Raw genomic sequence first — 16,436 nt, forward strand, 5'->3', positions numbered from 1 at the left:
AATGAAAAGGGTTTGGATTTGTTAATCCAGTGTCTGGATTTCAGTCTTTGAGCATGGCAATACAGAATCTGGGGCCTCCGTTTTGCTATCTCTAAAATGGGATCAGCTGTCATCTCTACTGTTGCGGATCTTGTGGGATTGTTGCAAGGACAAGAGATTATATAGGTAGACTCTCGGGACTTAAAAATTATTAATATTTCACTCTACTGTGAAATACTTGCTCAATGGAAATGCACAATGGGACTGTAAGTTAAAATTTACACTGTACCTCTGCAACATGAAGGATTGTTTTGAATGGACTTGAGATACTTTTCTGCAGGAAGAAGGTGTGTAAAACTTGACCCACCTGCCCTGAGAGGAAGTAGAGACATTAAGACCATCGCCCCTCATCTTTCAGCTGGCCACGGATCTGAAAGCATGGCCACTGCATCATTATCCTGATGACTCAGAGCCAGAGCACTTTCCTCTCCTCTGCTGTCCTTTCAAATTTAATTCACTGTTCTGCAAGATGTCTGCAGTTCCCAGAAATGACGCAAGTGGCGTGTAGCCTAGTCAGAGCCTGGACATTTGACTCTTGGAACATATTCCCAAGTGATCCTGATCCTGCCACTCACAAATACAGCCCCTGACAATTCCAGAAGGCCCCGTCTTTCTCAGAGAGGATGATGGCTATATGGATGCCTTTTTAAAAGTCTTGCAAAGCCTACTGTAAAACACTTGGGTATCCTTGCCCTCACACACAGATAAAAAGTGAGTTCCTTTTGATATTATTTTCATAAATGATAATATTTGGTCATCCACAGGGTGAAAAGCAGACATTTAATATTTGCTTAAGAGCTAAATGAGAGGCACTAAAGTATATTAGTTTACCAGTGAATGCACATCAGTTTTTCTCCAGTCTCTCATTCTTGAAACAAGCCGGAAATGCTTTTAAGTCTAATCCAAGTGGGAGGCACAGTTTCTTGGACATCTTTTGTCGCATGAAATGATTGAAAAGCAGCAAACATAACACATCTGCACCAAGGAAACCACACCTGTTGAAAGTGTGGCTGGTCAGTGAGGAAGCTCAGTGGAAATGTGCCTGACTGGTGAGGCAGCAACTGCCATTTCAGCCATATCCCATTTTTATTTTTATTTCACATTCCATTTTTATTTTATTATTATTATTATTAATTATTATTTTAATCCTCACCTGAGGATATTTTTTCCATTGCTTTAGAGAGAGTTGAAGGGGGAGAGGAAGAGAGAGAGAGAGAAACATGGATGTGAGAGGGACACATTGATTGGTTGCCTCCGACACCCTCCCTGACCAGATCAAGGCTGCAACTCCGGTATGGCAGGAATCGAACCCAGGACCCTTCAGTCTACACGCCGATGCTCTAACCACTGAGCAAAACTGGCCAGAGTGAACATTCCATTTTTAAAAGGATGGTATTTGTCAGCTATTTGTTTTGACCAAACAAAAAACTTTCCTAGCTAGCCTCCCTTCCATTGTTAACATTTCCCAATATATATAGGGATGTTAGCATTTGATATTTATGACAGTCCTGTAAGGTAACAAGGGCAGGTATTATTTTTCCCATTTCACAAGTGAGAAGATTAATGATCAGAGAGGTTAATGAAGTTGCCTGACAGCACACAAATTCCCTGATAATCACGCTGATGTGAGCTCCAGAGGCACCGGCTCTATGGCAAGGGAACCTTCAGGTGCCTTTGTCAGGTGCTGACTGCGGTAAGAGCCCCTTGAGATGGGTGCAGAGCTGCAGGGTTCCTATGAGAGGCTGGAAAGGGAAGACCCAGTGGGGGCGGGGAGTGGTATTCGGGAATATAAAACACACAAACCTTGCTGTAAGTGAGTAGTGCAGGCAGAAGTGCTATTACAGAGAAACGTCGCTACCAGACCAGCTGCAGTGACCTTCTCTGAAACAGGCGTCTCATCGTATGAGTCCCAGATTTCCAAAGGAGTGTAACCTTTAGAAGGTGTTGCCTGGTGTAGGTTAGACCCAAATTATAATATTCTCTATTATACTATAGACATAATATTATATCTAGATATAATATCTATAATATAACAATTTCACATTTTTCGTGACTGCTGATCCATCCACAGTTGACCCAGAAATTCCCTCCTATTGGGTTCTCTTCACAGAAACACTTATGCCCACTTCTAGACTCTTTGTAATGACAATAATGGCAGCTATGGACCAGGAATGGAATACTTTGTATGTATTCTTGCATTAATTTTCACAGCAGTCCTAAGAGAGGACACCACTCCTAGTTTATAGATGAAGACAATGAAGCTTACAGAGGCTGACTTGCCCAATGCTACTTTACCTGTCAACGGCCAGGTGTTCTGGTTACGTATTGCTGCATAACGAATGACCCAGAAGTTTACTGGCTTATAATAACAATCATTTTATTATCTCTCACTATATTGTGGGTCAGGAATTTAGGCAGAAACAGCTTAACTCTTCCACATGACATCAGCTATGCTGGCTTGGTTGGGGCTAGAGAATCTATTTTCATGATGGCTCGTTCATGTGGCTGGTAACTGGGCTATCAGCCAGAGCTCTCCATTCTTTTTCATGTGGGCATCATGTGGCTGCCTGGGTGTCCTCACAGCATGATCGCTAGGTTCCAAGAGCGTGTATTCCAAAAGACAAGAAGCGAAAGCTGCCGATCTCCTCAGGCCTGGTCTCAGAAACTGTCATGGTGTCACTTCTGCTGTCTTTTATTGCTCAGGAAGTCACGGAGCTCTTCTAGATTCAAGGAGAGGGAACCTAGACCTGATCTCTCATTGGGAGGAGCGGCAAAGAATTGGTGGCCATGTTTAACCTACCACAGCAAGGCTGAGAATCCAGGTTATAGTCATGACAGCATATTGCATCTCAACTAGTACAATACCAGATGTTTTTCTCAATCACCACATTTGTCTCTTTGTATTATAATGACTAGGCCATGAGCAACTTAGGGTCAGGGATCTTGCCTTATACATCTCGGGTAGGCAGAATGCCTACCTGAGCATAGCGAGTGACCCATAGATGAATAAATGACGGAGAGCTGAGCTCTAGTCCTGGCTCTGCTTCTAAGCAGCTCTCTTAGCCCAAGCAGGATGTTGAACTACTTGGTCCTTGGTAACACTCAGTAAAATAAGGAGATGGAATTAGATTGATCCCTAAAGTCTTCCTTTTCCAGCACTACCATTGCATTAGTCCGTTCAGGTTGTTGTCCGAAATACCATAAATTGAGCAGGACCTTCTTCCTGGCTTGCAGGCAGCCACTCCTTGCTGTATCCTCATGGAGAGACACATGCTCCTTTTACATTGGCTACAGGATAGTTACTAATTACCACTTACAGCACACAGAGATGATATGTGGGCAACAAGGTAACAATGAGGGGTTCTGTGGTCTCTAGGCTCTGGTGCCATGGGGTGTACCCTGAGGGATCTGGAAAAGATTACACTGACATTTCAAAGGTATGTTAGTTATCTTAGATGCAAAAAGACAATAGACAGGCAAAGATTGACCTTTGTCAAGGAAGCTGGAGGCCTAGGATGTGACTACCCACAATGACTTCATTTTTAGGAATTTTTATGTTCAGACCATCCCATGTAGTTACTTTCAGTCTCTGAGTTTGTAAGACATACCATGCAGGCCTCCACTGAGCTTGTCACATTTAATATGTGGTCCCTTTTTCATCTATAACATCAATAGTTTTCAAAGCCTTCCAGGTGATTCCCCGTGCAGCTGGGGTTGATGATTTCTAATCTACAGTTAAAGGCACTAGATTACTGGCTGCTATGGAATAAGAAATTGAGGATATAAAGCTGATAACCACTAGATAACTTGGGGTGTGGGTTGTATGGTATGCTGAATAATAGTTTCCCAGAGAGTCCACATCCTAATCCTCAGAACCTGGGAATATGTTAGGTTACATAGCAAGGGGGAATTTAGGTTGTTAATCAACTGACTTTAAAATGGGGAGATCATCCTGGGTTATCCAAGCAGGACCATGTAATCATACAGTCCTTAAAAAGCAGAAGAGAAAGGTAGAAGGAGAGAGTCAGAGGGAGATGTGGCTATGGAAGAATAGTCAGAGAGATGGAACATTGTTGGTTTTGAAGATGGGGGAAGGCACCATGAATCAAGGGATTTGAGATACTTTTAGAAGCTGGAAAAGGCTAAATAAATAAATAAATAAATAAATAGATTCTCCCCTAGAGTCTTCAGAAGGGATTGCAGCCCTGTTGACAACTTGATTTCTCCTAGTGGCAGACTTCTGACCTACTGGAAGATAATGAACTCATGTGGCTTTAAGCCACTGAGTTTGCAGTAATTTGTTACAGCAGTCTCAGGAAACTAATATATATGAACAGTTCAGGAGGACTTCCTGGAGGAGGTAAATCTTGAGAAACTTTTGCAGGGGCATTGTTAGTGGAGAAAAAGTCTGGGTAATAGATGTTGGAAGTTGAGTCTATCAGAAACAAAACAAAACAAAACAAAACAAAACAAAACAAAACAAAACAAAACAAAACAAAACACTTAAGAAATCTCAGCATTGTATAACACTTACCCAGAATGTTGACAATCAAAAGTCAGAGAAATAAAACAGTATTGTGTGATTGTCACTAAATTCCCCAATGGAGTCAAAGGCAAAAATTCTCGGGAATTTTTCTCAGTAATGTTACTTGAATTATCACTTCACAGATTTAAAGGCTGAGAAAACACTTGTTTTACCTGGATGGTTTTAAACTGCTTAAGTTGGCAAAGAAAGCAGATAGAATCTGTCGCTTCCACACAACTCATCACCTGAATGCAAAGTGGAGCTTAATGCTCCTATCACTCTCCTTTAATCAGGTCTCTAGACTCTGCTGATTTCTTTTCACTGGATCCTCCTGAATAAAAAATAATTGGATAATCTCTCTCTCTCTCTCTCTCTCTCTCTCTCTCTCTCTCTCACACACACACACACACAGAGCAAAATAAATACCTTCCATATATAAATTTGTTCATTAAAGAATATTTACTGAGGATATGTATATGACATGGACTGTATTAGGGACACATCAATGAATGACACAGGCAAGGTCCTTGTTCTCAATATTGCCTGGTGGAGAACACAGACAAATAATCAGGCAATTTATAGTGGAGTAGAAAATATAGGTTGCTATGACAGAACATGGAAGGGACAACTGACTCTATCTGGGGGTGGAAAGAAAGGACTAGATCAGGGGAGGCTTCCTGGAAGAAGACAATTTTTAAGCCAGTCATTCTCAAAGTACCTGGATTAGAAACATCAGCAAACCCTGAAAGACTATTAAAAGTGAAAATTCTCAGACCTATTAAGCCAAACCTATTAATCCTGAAATTCTGGGGATAAGGCACAGAAATCTGTGTTTTAATAGCTCTGTAAGTGGTTCAGATATATGCTAAAGTTTGAGAACCAGATGATCATACCTGGGCTGCACATTAGAATCACTCAGAGCACTTTTAAACCTGACTGATGCTGTGGCCCCACCCTCAGAGATACTGATTCAATTGGGCTGGGATAAAGCCTGGGAACGAGTATTTTTAAAACCCTGAGTGATTACAATACAATTTTAATGTGAACTAAGCTGACAATTGAAGCATGTGTTAGCCAGGCAGCGTGGTCTGGGGAGACGGCAAAAAGGGTATTACAGGCAGATGTACAAAGGCCTAGATGTAAGCGAAAGCCTGAGGTAGTATATCTGGGGCTCTGATAAACCTAGAGAGTACACACGACAAAGCTCCCTGGCCTAAAAGAAGGTCCATAGCTATATGTTTAAGTGCATATTGCAGTACTTCTTAAACTTTAATGCACATAGAAATGATCTGTGGCTCTTGTAGAAACACAGACCCCTATGCCGCAGGGAAGTTCTATTGCCTCAGCTTGCCCTGAGTGTACATGTCAGAGAGTGGGTGCAGACTGCAGAAGGATGTATCTCTGCATCATCTCCAGGGCCAATGTGAGGGGACTCAGTGGGGTAAACTGCAGATGCCGGTCGCTGGGTGGCTATGTTTTGAGGCTAAGGAGGGTAGATGCATCCTAGCACAACCTCCCAGCCTGCTCTTCTGATTGTTTTCCATCACAGTCGTAGTGCTTTTAACATAGTAATAGCAGCCACCCCCCTCCCCCAACCGCCACCCCTCCCCCACTCCCCGCCCCCATCTAGTTGAGCGCATCCCCTGGCCGGGCCAGCAGAGCCAGCTCATTAAGTGACCGCCGAGGCCCTCTGTGGGGTGCCAGCCCAGCCAGGGAGGCGCTGGCCGAGGCGGAGGGCTCTGGGGGCCCCTTCCCCTCGCTGCGTCTTCCCACGGTCCCCTCGCTGACGGTGGCGGAGCGGGTGGCGGAGCCGCCCCCGCAGCAGCCCCTCGCACGCGGCGCGCACTCCTGGGCGCTGTCCATGGTGCAGCATCCTCCGCGCCACGTCAGGAGGCCGGGCAGGGCCCTGCGATTGGCCCGGGCGCCGCTCGCCACCCCCCCCACCCCCCCGCGCCCGCCCCTGGGTCCCGGTCCCCGCTCCAGCCCCGCAGGCGCGTGCGGCTGAGCCTGCAGGGCGCGCCCTGGGGCTGCCGGCGGCACACCCACTTTCCTTAATAGGGCAGCGGGTGCCCGGAGCCGTCGGCCGGGCGCAGGGGTGGGGCTGGGAACCTCGGGACGCGACCGCCCAGGGCGCTGCCACGGCCGGCCGCCCGCGAGCGGCGGGAGGGAGCGGACGGTCGCGGCGCCCCAGGAGGCCACTACCCCGAGATCCCGCTCCTCTCCCCCGACGGAGATTTCCCTCTGCGCCCCTCCGGGTACCCCTGGTTCAAACCTCTCGCAACGATATGGAAGAATTTTTACAACGCGCCAAGTCTAAACTGGTAAGTTGAGGAAGCAAGGCGTGTGTGCGCCTGTGTGCATGCGTGTGTGTGTGTTTCCTTATGGAGAGGAAAGGGCGTTGCAGTAAAAGAAGAAACAACTTTGCCACTTAGTTGTCAGGGTATGCGGGCTGTCCCCTGGAAAGAATCTCTGGAACTCGGGCGCATACCGCAAGCACTCTGTCTCCAGAATCCTCCCCTGGCTCGAGTTGGGTGCTGTGTATCCAGTTTGGTCCCTGCAGCCTGAGGTTGGAGAGACGCAGATCCAGCCAAATCTGCATTTTGTTCCTGAAGGCTAGAGGATGAATGGGTGTGGTGCTCCGGGGGAAAAAGAGCCCAGCCTCTGCAGATGCCGTACGTGTAGCTGGAGGTGGTGGCAAAACATAAGTGAGGAAGTCGGGGTGTCAATTAGGAAGGACATGTGCCAATGCGCAGCTGATGCAAACACACCTCACACAGAACTTGCTCCAGCGCAGGAGCTGGGGATGTTCTGGTGTGAATCGTGTGTCTCTCTGGTCCCTATTCAAATCTGTAATTTGGGACAGAGAGTGAAGGGGAAAGCCCTAACTGTTGCTGGTGATGTGGGTTTTGCCAGACTGTTGTCCTGGGAGGAGAACAGCATGTTGGCCGGCTGCGGCTGCGTTGAACTGTTTCACTGTAAACAGTGAACCAAAATTTCACTGTGCCTGCTGACAGATGCTACATTCTAGCAGTTTCCTAATTCCAAATTATTTTGCCTTTCCATCATAGCAGTATAAACATAATGGAAATGTTTCTTTTTAGGCACTTAAAAAAAGCCTCTGCCCATTTAGAAGCAATATCTTTAATGAACAGTGAAAGCACCCTTTTATGGGCCTGGCATAGGAGGAAATGCATAATTTATGATGCCTTTAACCTTTAAACCTTCATAGAAGCCAAAATATAGTCTGCATTAAGGTACCATCTTAATCACAAGGCAGGATATTTGCAGGCTTATTACTGTAACTCACCCTCGAACAACAAAGGGAGTGCAGAGGAAAGTGCGATTCTTACAATGACTAAACTGTAAGTATCTTTAAAAAGACTATTAAAGTTGATTAATGCTAATATAAGTACTTTGTTTTCCACCTTAAGCTTCCCAGAGAGTTTAACGTTTGCGGGAACTTCAGAATTGAGAAAATTTGTGATTATTTCTGTGTTTATTGCGGACCCCCTTATGAATTTCACATGAGCATTAGAAGGAAAATACTGATTGCAGAAACTCACTTGCATTTCTGATATTATACATATGCCCTGTGTTCTTTACCTGATAATGAGTGAGAGATGGTTAAAAAGGAAAGTCAATTTTGGCAGCTTATTTATTTATTTATGTTTGTGTGGATGAAAACAAATGATGACTGATGAATGCAGTTTGGGACGGCACCTGTGCTCTGCTCCCCTTATATTTATTTTAACAATAAACATTTATATCATGGAGTCTCATGTGAACAAGAGGTTTGTCTCATTTCTGAAGAGCAATTACTGGAATGAAAAAGTCCCCATTTCAGAGTAATCAGTTGAGAGTCATGTGTAAGTTTATTTACTGAGCCCCTTCATTAGACGAGCAATTGCTTTACATCATTAAAAAAAAAAAAAAAAAAAGACAGGACAGGAAAAGAAGTGATTGTTTGAAATATGGATCCCAGTCTCCTGCTTTAGCCGGAAGAACAATTACTGCTAATTGTGTGTTTTTCTTGGAATAGGTTTACTGCTAGAGATTGCAATTAGCCTTTCATATTCAACCACGGCAAAGGTGATTGGGTCACTGTTGGTGTCACATTTTCCCTGATCAATTACATTTTCTGGGTGAAAATTATTTTTACTTAATATGCAATGTTCAGCCAGTGTGGTAGATAACCTTTGTTTCAGAGGATAGGTAGCCTTTAAGAGAAAAAAATTAAATAAATAATTATGGTATTTATTTATGAGTTTATTCATAATAAAATGGTGGTAGGATTTTTTAAAAATTGGGCTATTTTGGGGAAACATTTTAAGGAGAAGAAAATTATCATGCCGGTTTTCATTTAAGCTTTATCAAACCAGAATTAGATAGAGTTTAGATGTTATATTTAAGCTGTTTTCCATCAGAAGTTAATACAGATTCATCTGTATGATACGTAAAAAAGTCCAATTGGCAGGGTTTTTCTACCCACTCACCTCTTTGGTCTTCTGTAAGGATGATACATGTCTTTGAATGGTGTGAAATAGTCAACGTCCCTTCCAAAGGCGTACCGTAACCTCATCGCCATTGGAGCTAGCTAATTTCAATAGACTGAAGGAATCTCAAGTTTCGAAATGGAATTGCTATTAGCTATAGGTAAAATCTCCAGTCATTAAACTTTGGAGAAATTGTGTGCCTTTTAACTCCCGACTAGGAGCATTTATGGTCCCTCTGTCATCGTGCAGAGAGAAGAGGTGTCCCATTCTAGGCCAGGCCCTTGGGTTGAGCAGAAATCTCTGAAGCACAGGGATGCTTTTGAATTTTTATCAGGTAGTTTGGAGATTGTTTCTGTTGAAATTGGGAGAGCACTCTCTCAATTCAATTTATCATCCCGGTCTGGTTTTGCAAGTCCTCAAACTGAGGCAGATTCACTGACATATTCCCACCCCCTTTTTCCTAAATCCCCCCTTCTGATGCCTTCATTCCTGAGAACGGGTGAAACTGATCAGAAATGGCAAAAGTAAACCCCAAGTGTGGCTTCAGAGGGATCGCCCCCTCCTGGAGCTCAAATGCTTCCTCAGGGGCCTGCCTCCTGCCTTGTTAGGACAGGCTTGGGGGCTTGGGTGCCTGGAGTTTCTCTGTGAAAAAGAAAAACCTCTGCTGAAGGTGAAGGGCAACGAAGGAAGCGGTCACTCCTGCCACGCAGTCAACAGAAATGGTACCTTCTTGACAAACGGGGAATTGACACAATTATTGTTAAGACAATCAAGACAGTAGAGTAAGCACTGTGAGAGCAAGGCCCCAAGGCAGTAGAGATGGTAATCAAAGGGTGATGCTTGTTACTTTGGTCCACTACCCCATGTGAGAACCAGATGTTTCTGATCTGGACACTTACTGCTAGCACTAGAAATGAAAGTGAAAACACATTTTCACTTCCTCCTGCCACTGCCCACCTGGCTTTTCTTCCCCTGGCCTGTTTTGAGCCAGAAGGGACAGAGACCAAATCCTGTAGTTCCAGGGCTGCTCTTAAGTTTCAGCCACGCTTTTCATCTTAGCTACACCATGTTCTGTGGTGGTGTCTTAGTTATACTATTTCTATGGTAAGAGAAACGGAAGGCAGGTAGGAAATGAGAGCTTCCTGCCTTAGGCTCTAATTTGGGAAATGTCCTTCAATCTCACAGTGGCCAGCTCAGAAAAATATTCAAGCAAGACGGCCTCGTGATGGCAGCAACTGGTCCAAGTTCCCATGAACTTGGGGGGGGGGGGCGTTGGAATGAGGTAGACAGGGCTCTGACTAGCAGGAAGCCAGGGTCCCCACACTGGGTAGACTGGCTGCTAAGCCTCTCCCACAGCCCAGACCCCACCAGCTGATGCAGTACAAGCAGCTGCTCAAGGCTGGGGGGCCCCGCAGCACACACGCCTTAAGCTGAAGGTCATGAGCCAGCCTTGGGTGTGTGTGTGGCCAGAGTGTCAGCTGCCACCGGAAGGATACAGGCCATATCAATGTCCCAGGAATGCTATTTTCAAAGACAGGGTGGGGACAGGGTCACCACTACAGTCTGGGGAATGCATCTGCCACTTCAGCAGTGACAACTGCAGGGGAAGGGCTCGTATCTGCAGGGATTTTTGGTCAGTACGTGGACTTCCTCAGAAGAAAAGTTCTGGGTGACCTACATGCCGACTTACACTCTGTGGTATGTGACATCTAGACAAGAAAGCACATTCGAAACTCTAAATTAGCAACATCAGAAGTTTGTAGAGGAGATGGAATTTAAAAAAAGAAAGAAAAACACTGCAGCACATCTTGATTGGAAATCAGTGGAATATATTCTTCCTGATTTCCTTTATGGGAAGAAGGGGGAGGGGGTGTCAGTAAGAACCATCTTTAAAGTGAAAGTGCTGTACCTCTCCAAGAGCTGCTGTGGTAAGGCCTGGCAATGATGAAGATGCTGGCAGAGCAGTTTCACGTGGGTAGCTGAGCTCATTCTGATTACCATCCATGGGGTCAGCTGCCTCCCATCATAAGTGAGAGCTGGTGCATTTGAGACTGTGCCTCCTGCCAGAGCCTCCTGAGCAGGAAACTCAGGAACCCAAAGCACTTCGTGCATGTGGAGCCACCCCCTCAGGGCCTCATGAGAAAAGAGCCCTTGATTGCTTTAGGCCTGGAGTCAGCTCCAGCTCTCATTGTCCGAGCTCTCAGGGCGGGAGCTGTGATTGTCCCAGCCTCAGGGCCTGCAGGGAAGACCCAGGCTTTTTCTGTGTAGGTCTCAGAGCGGATTGGTCTGCCTCAGAGAGGAAGGATTGGTCACTCCCATTCAGACAACACCTTGGGTCTTGAGAGGACGTGATCAGGTGAGTGAGGACATCCTTTAATAAGTGATTTGGGGAATATTTTATGTTGACTAGGTAAAAAAGTATCAGCTTTGGTGACGGAAACTTGTTTGTTTCCATGTAGCATTTATTTGGGCAGATATTAACGTCATTTTGGGTTTGGTGCACCTCTCTGGGGAGCTCTTGTAAGCAACGGTGCCTTGGTGATGGGAGGCATCGCTCTTTCCTTACATCCACTCCTCCTTGGAGTGCCAGCTGAGCAGAGAAAATGGTGAGGGAGGGATACCTGGGTCTGGATGAAGGCTCCCAAAAAGGAAAGAACATCTGGGGCCCAGAGAGGTAAAGTGCACGGTGTTGCCTTGGTTACTGATTCTCCTTGAACCCTGGGGTTTATGGGACAGTCATGGAGTGTGGAGCCTTTGAAATGAAATTGGGAGGGGCAGGGCTAATATAGGGGCTTCGATATGACTGGTACCCTCTAAGTTTGTGCAGTACGTAACCTACATGGCGGCCCTGCCCCGGGTCCCACATCAGGCAATGTCCCAGATCCGCTTTTGTCTGAGCCCAGTGGCTTCTGGCTTCGGTTTCCAGGGAAAGGTCATCTTTCATTTTAAGAGCTCTTGGAAGGTTAATTGGGCACTAGCTTGCCTAGGAAAGCCAGACCCATGAAGGTTCAGTTAGAAAAACTAAGCTGATAAAAAAAAGCCTTTGGTTTTTAATCTGAAAATGGGATAACAATACCTACCGTGCAGCGTTTCTTGTAAAGCCAAAATATGGACCTACAGCCCACTGCTCAGAACCTGGAGCAGCGGTTGCCCCTTTCCGTTTGCCCCCAAGCTGGCCCTTCTCTTCAATTCCTTATCTCAGTGAACAACATTATTATTCACGCCGCTTCTCCAACTGGAAATTCTCTCCTCCATCCTTTCCCCACCGGTCACATTCCAGACGCCAGGAAGCCACCTGGAGGGCAGCAGGGGCCAGCTAGCTGGTTGGTCTCCTGCAAACCACTCTCCCACTGCTGTGAGGCGGGTCACTGTGGAAGCACCTTCTCCCACCCCTCCCTTAAAACCTCTATCACTTTCCATTGCTCTTAGGAGAGCAGGCAACACTCTTAATTGGATCCTAGGCTCTGGCCCAGTTTGCTGCTCAGGTTCAGCCGGCTTCTCCTCCTGCCCCCACTTGGCTAAAATAACTCCTACCTCTTCTTCAGATCAGGTGAAGGAGGAATGACTTTGCTGAATGACCCCTCCCTCCCCCATTTCCCCCATTCCATGTGTAGAAGTCAGGTGTTTTTGTTTATGCCTTTGTAATGTTTTTAGCTCACTTATCTCAGCTTGTCATTATCTCTCTATTGGACATGTTTATTTGATTAATGAGAGTATGGACCAGGGTCTCTGTATGGTTTTGCTCACCATGGTATCTCCAGGGCCTGGTGCAGTGCCCTAAGCTCAGTAAGTAGGGCTTTTATTTGGGGGTGGGGTGGGGAAGGCAATAAATCATGCCTTATTATCATTAATTAAGTACAAAGACTTTCCAATCCTATTACCTAGAGATTATTTCACTTACTGCTCTGTTTGGCTGACAGTCTCTTGTCTCTCTCTTCAGCAATAATGAGGCGATAGCTTTTCCTCAAGAAAGAAAGATACATGCTTTATTGCCTTTTCAATGATAAAAGTGTTGGCGATCTGGGGGGCAGAGCTGTTGCTGTTGGCATCTTTTATCCGAATCATATCAAAAGAACCAGAATGTCTCTTTCTGTTGGTGATCACACCAATTCTTCCCAATTTAGCACCTCCCATTACCACACACAGGTTAACAGTATCAAACTTGTTGAAACGGTAATCTTGCCAGTTTTCCAATCAATCTGAACGGTGCCATTCACTTTGATGAAGGGACCAGGGTAGCAGATGGTTCGAGCCTCATGAGTCACCAGGTAAAGAGTTTTGTGTCTACAAAGATCTTTCTTACTTTGCTCAACTTGTACTTGGCCTCCTCAGGTGTAATATGACAAGCAGCAGAGCCATCCTTGGTGTCACAGGTCAGATGGAAATTCTCTACGGTCTTGTCAATGCTGATGACGTCCATAAAACCACCAGGGAAGGCTGTATCAGTTCAGACCTTGCCATCAATCTTAATGAAAGCTGCATGCAAATCTTTTTTACTTCATTGCCTGTCGGGGCAGATTTAAGTCTGTTCCTTAGAAAAAGATGTGAGGAAAAGATTCTCCCAGCTCGTGGGGATAAGTTGAGGGATAAGGGAGCAAACGCACCCCTCAGTTTATCCAGCACCCAGTACTTTGGAGCTGCGACATGCTTCAGATGCTTCTTGGGACCAAGAGCCATGACTGTGCTAAGCACACACAAAAACAAAGTGCTTTTAGATGGAATGAAGCCAAAAGTCTTGCACAGAGTGTGACACATGGTGGTGGCTTAATAAAAATGAGTCAGTGGGTGAACAGGTATAGACCCTTAGAGGTCTGAATCTGAAGAAGGGTTGGTGACAATATGCAGGGATCCAGGTTGATTGTTTAGAAGGTGGTGAGAAACATTAAGGTCAACGTGCCATGCTGCACTTTGTACATAGTAGGTACTTCATAGTAAATGTTACTGTGAAATAGTGAGGCTAGCTTTTATGCAAGACTGACTGGAATACGTATGGTCTTGAATATATTTTGGCAACAGTCTTGTCTAGTTTAGGATTCATCTATTTACATTTGAGAATTAGCTTTTTTAGTCATTAACAGATCACGCCAAAACAAGCAGCTGAAAGTAGACATTGATAAATCAAAATTATATCTGTGTTATCACCCCTTAGGATTGGTAACTTCCCTGGGAGCAGTGAGAAGCACACATTTTAATACCTGAGCCCCTAACCTGGTAACCTGAAGCACCCTATAGTAAAAGTTGCCAGCCCTAATAGGAAGATGTAGGAAGAATCTCAGAGAACATTTTTGGATTTGGAGGAACCTTAGAGGTCCAGTTGTCCTCCCCTTCCCTTCTTTCTCTTAAATGCCAAGTGGCATTTAATAGTGTGGACTCTGGAGCCAGATGTCTGATTTCAAAGCCTGGCATTGCCATTTTTACTTACTTGTCAGGCAACTTGAGTTAAACACGCTCTGCTGAGCCTCAGTTTCCTCATCTGTGCAATGGGAACAATAACAGCACTCCCCTCTTAGGGCTTTTGCAGATGTGCATGTACTAAGATGAGAATATGTTCTCCATCCATGGTAATAAAAGCATGAAGAGAGCCACTGATGACAAGAGAGCCAGAAATCCCTATTTAGAGACAGGGATAATTCTTAGCTCCTTTTGGTTCCACTAAAATTTGTTGAATATCTGTAACAGATATATTTTTACCCTCAATGCCCTCAGTGGTCTTGTGAGGTTGCTAGTATTGTCTTTCTGCAGTTGAGGAAACAGGCTCAGTGAGGTTGGCCCAAAGTTCCACAGCCAGTAAAGAGCAGAGCCAGGCTTTGTTCCCAAATCACCTGACTCCAATTCCAAGACCCTGTCCCTCATCTGTAAGTACCTCTTCCTGCCAGATGTCCTGGAACATTGAATTCTTTTTAAATGAAAAGTGGACAATTTGACAGGTTGATAGGAGGGTTGGCAGGTAAGTTCACTTGGACCCAAGAGAGGTTCATTTCTCTGTGTTGACTGTTTTATATTAAAAACTCTCAGATAACTGAGTAATCAACCAGTATCACCGTCAACCTGCTATGAGAACAATATGGTGCTTTGCTGCCTAGGATTTGGTGACAGAAATTGGGAGAATTTTCTTTTTTTCTTAAATTTTTTTTTCTTCTTTTTATGTATCTTTATTGATTTCAGAGAGAGGGCAGCAGAGGGAGAGAGAGAGAGAAATACCAATGATGAGAGAGTCATTGGGAATGGAGCCCGCAACCTGGGCATGTGCCCTGACCGGGAATCGAACCCTGATCGCCTGGATCCTAGGTCGATGCTCAACCACTGAGCCACTCCCTGCCGGGCAAGGGAGAATTTTCTCATTGCATGCCCATGTGAAAGAAAAACTAAAGACTGATAAGATCCTTGGGACATAGAGTATGTGACTAGCTTTTAGAGTGACCAAATATATTGTGCGTATTTAGTGAATTTTGAATAATAAGAATGCTTTTTTTTTTTTTTTTTTTTTTTAAAAAAAAGGTAGAAGTTGTCCTTTATTTGCCACCAAGATTGTGAGCACAACTTTTGGTTTTGCAGGTTTCTTCATTGTTGTCACTCTCTAGTGGAGACTGGAAGGATTACTTTGAGTGATTGATTGTAAAGTGGGTGAGCTCACCCCAGGTGGCAAAGCTAGCAAAAAGAAGTGCTGGTGCTGGGACTCAGCTCTCAGCTGTGTGGACAAGTCCTCTGGCTTAGGAGTGTCCCGGGAAACTGCAGGTTATACTTAAGGTGCATATAGGAGCAAAGAAAAAGAGGGAGAAAGGAAAGAGGAAAATGGAGATGGAATTGGAAGGGAAATAGGAGAAAAAAGAGGAATAAAAAGATTTGGGGGGGGGGTGCAAATTTGAAAAGTGGTGAGACCTAGAAGAAAAAATCCTTCCAAAACCCAGGCTGGAATGGGTTGCAAGAGCCGCAGTTCATGTGCCTGGAGTTCACTGATTTGGCAACGTCAGCCAACCAAGTCTCCTGAAAACCAGGAATTTTGCAAAGGCAGCTTTCCTTCAGGCAACTAAAATCAATGTTGAAAATACACCTTTATAATTAGTTATTTTCTTGCAGGAAAATGGCCAAACTCCATTTCTGGGCCCCTTTGTGAGATGATACATGCGAGTCATTCAGAGAACCCTGGGAACCCAGCACAGACACAGGAATGTTAGCTATCATAATCATTGTCATTGTGTAACCTGCTCTTTGACAAGCTTTGTTTTCTCAGTGGGGGTGATGGAAAGAGAGGTGGCCAAAGGCTGTAATTGCCGATAACTTACCACGGAGGAACTGCACAAACAAAACCAATGTCAAACAGAACCCATAAGAAGCTGGCCCAGGCCCTCAACAGTCCTAAATATCTGCACCGCTTCTTG

At 45.0% G+C, this 16,436-nt stretch overlaps 1 protein-coding gene and 1 pseudogene across 2 annotated transcripts in view; one reads left to right on the plus strand and one right to left on the minus strand.

Annotated features, from left to right (window-relative positions):
* Positions 1 to 6,682: 6,682 nt before the first annotated feature.
* Positions 6,683 to 16,436, plus strand: part of PRUNE2 (prune homolog 2 with BCH domain) — a 203,657-nt gene continuing 193,903 nt past the window's right edge. Inside the window, exon 1 of the mRNA XM_081151686.1 lies at positions 6,683 to 6,885. Within this exon, the coding sequence (XP_081007812.1) occupies positions 6,850 to 6,885 (36 nt within the window). The 5' untranslated portion in view covers positions 6,683 to 6,849. The remainder of the gene's footprint in view (positions 6,886 to 16,436) is intronic.
* Positions 12,994 to 13,734, minus strand: LOC308564012 (small ribosomal subunit protein eS4 pseudogene; annotated as a pseudogene). Its single transcript has one exon. The product of its transcript is annotated as a small ribosomal subunit protein eS4 pseudogene (transcript).

The sequence above is a fragment of the Miniopterus schreibersii genome (assembly GCF_964146895.1).
Source record: "Miniopterus schreibersii genome assembly, chromosome: 11".
NCBI lineage: Eukaryota > Metazoa > Chordata > Mammalia > Chiroptera > Miniopteridae > Miniopterus > Miniopterus schreibersii.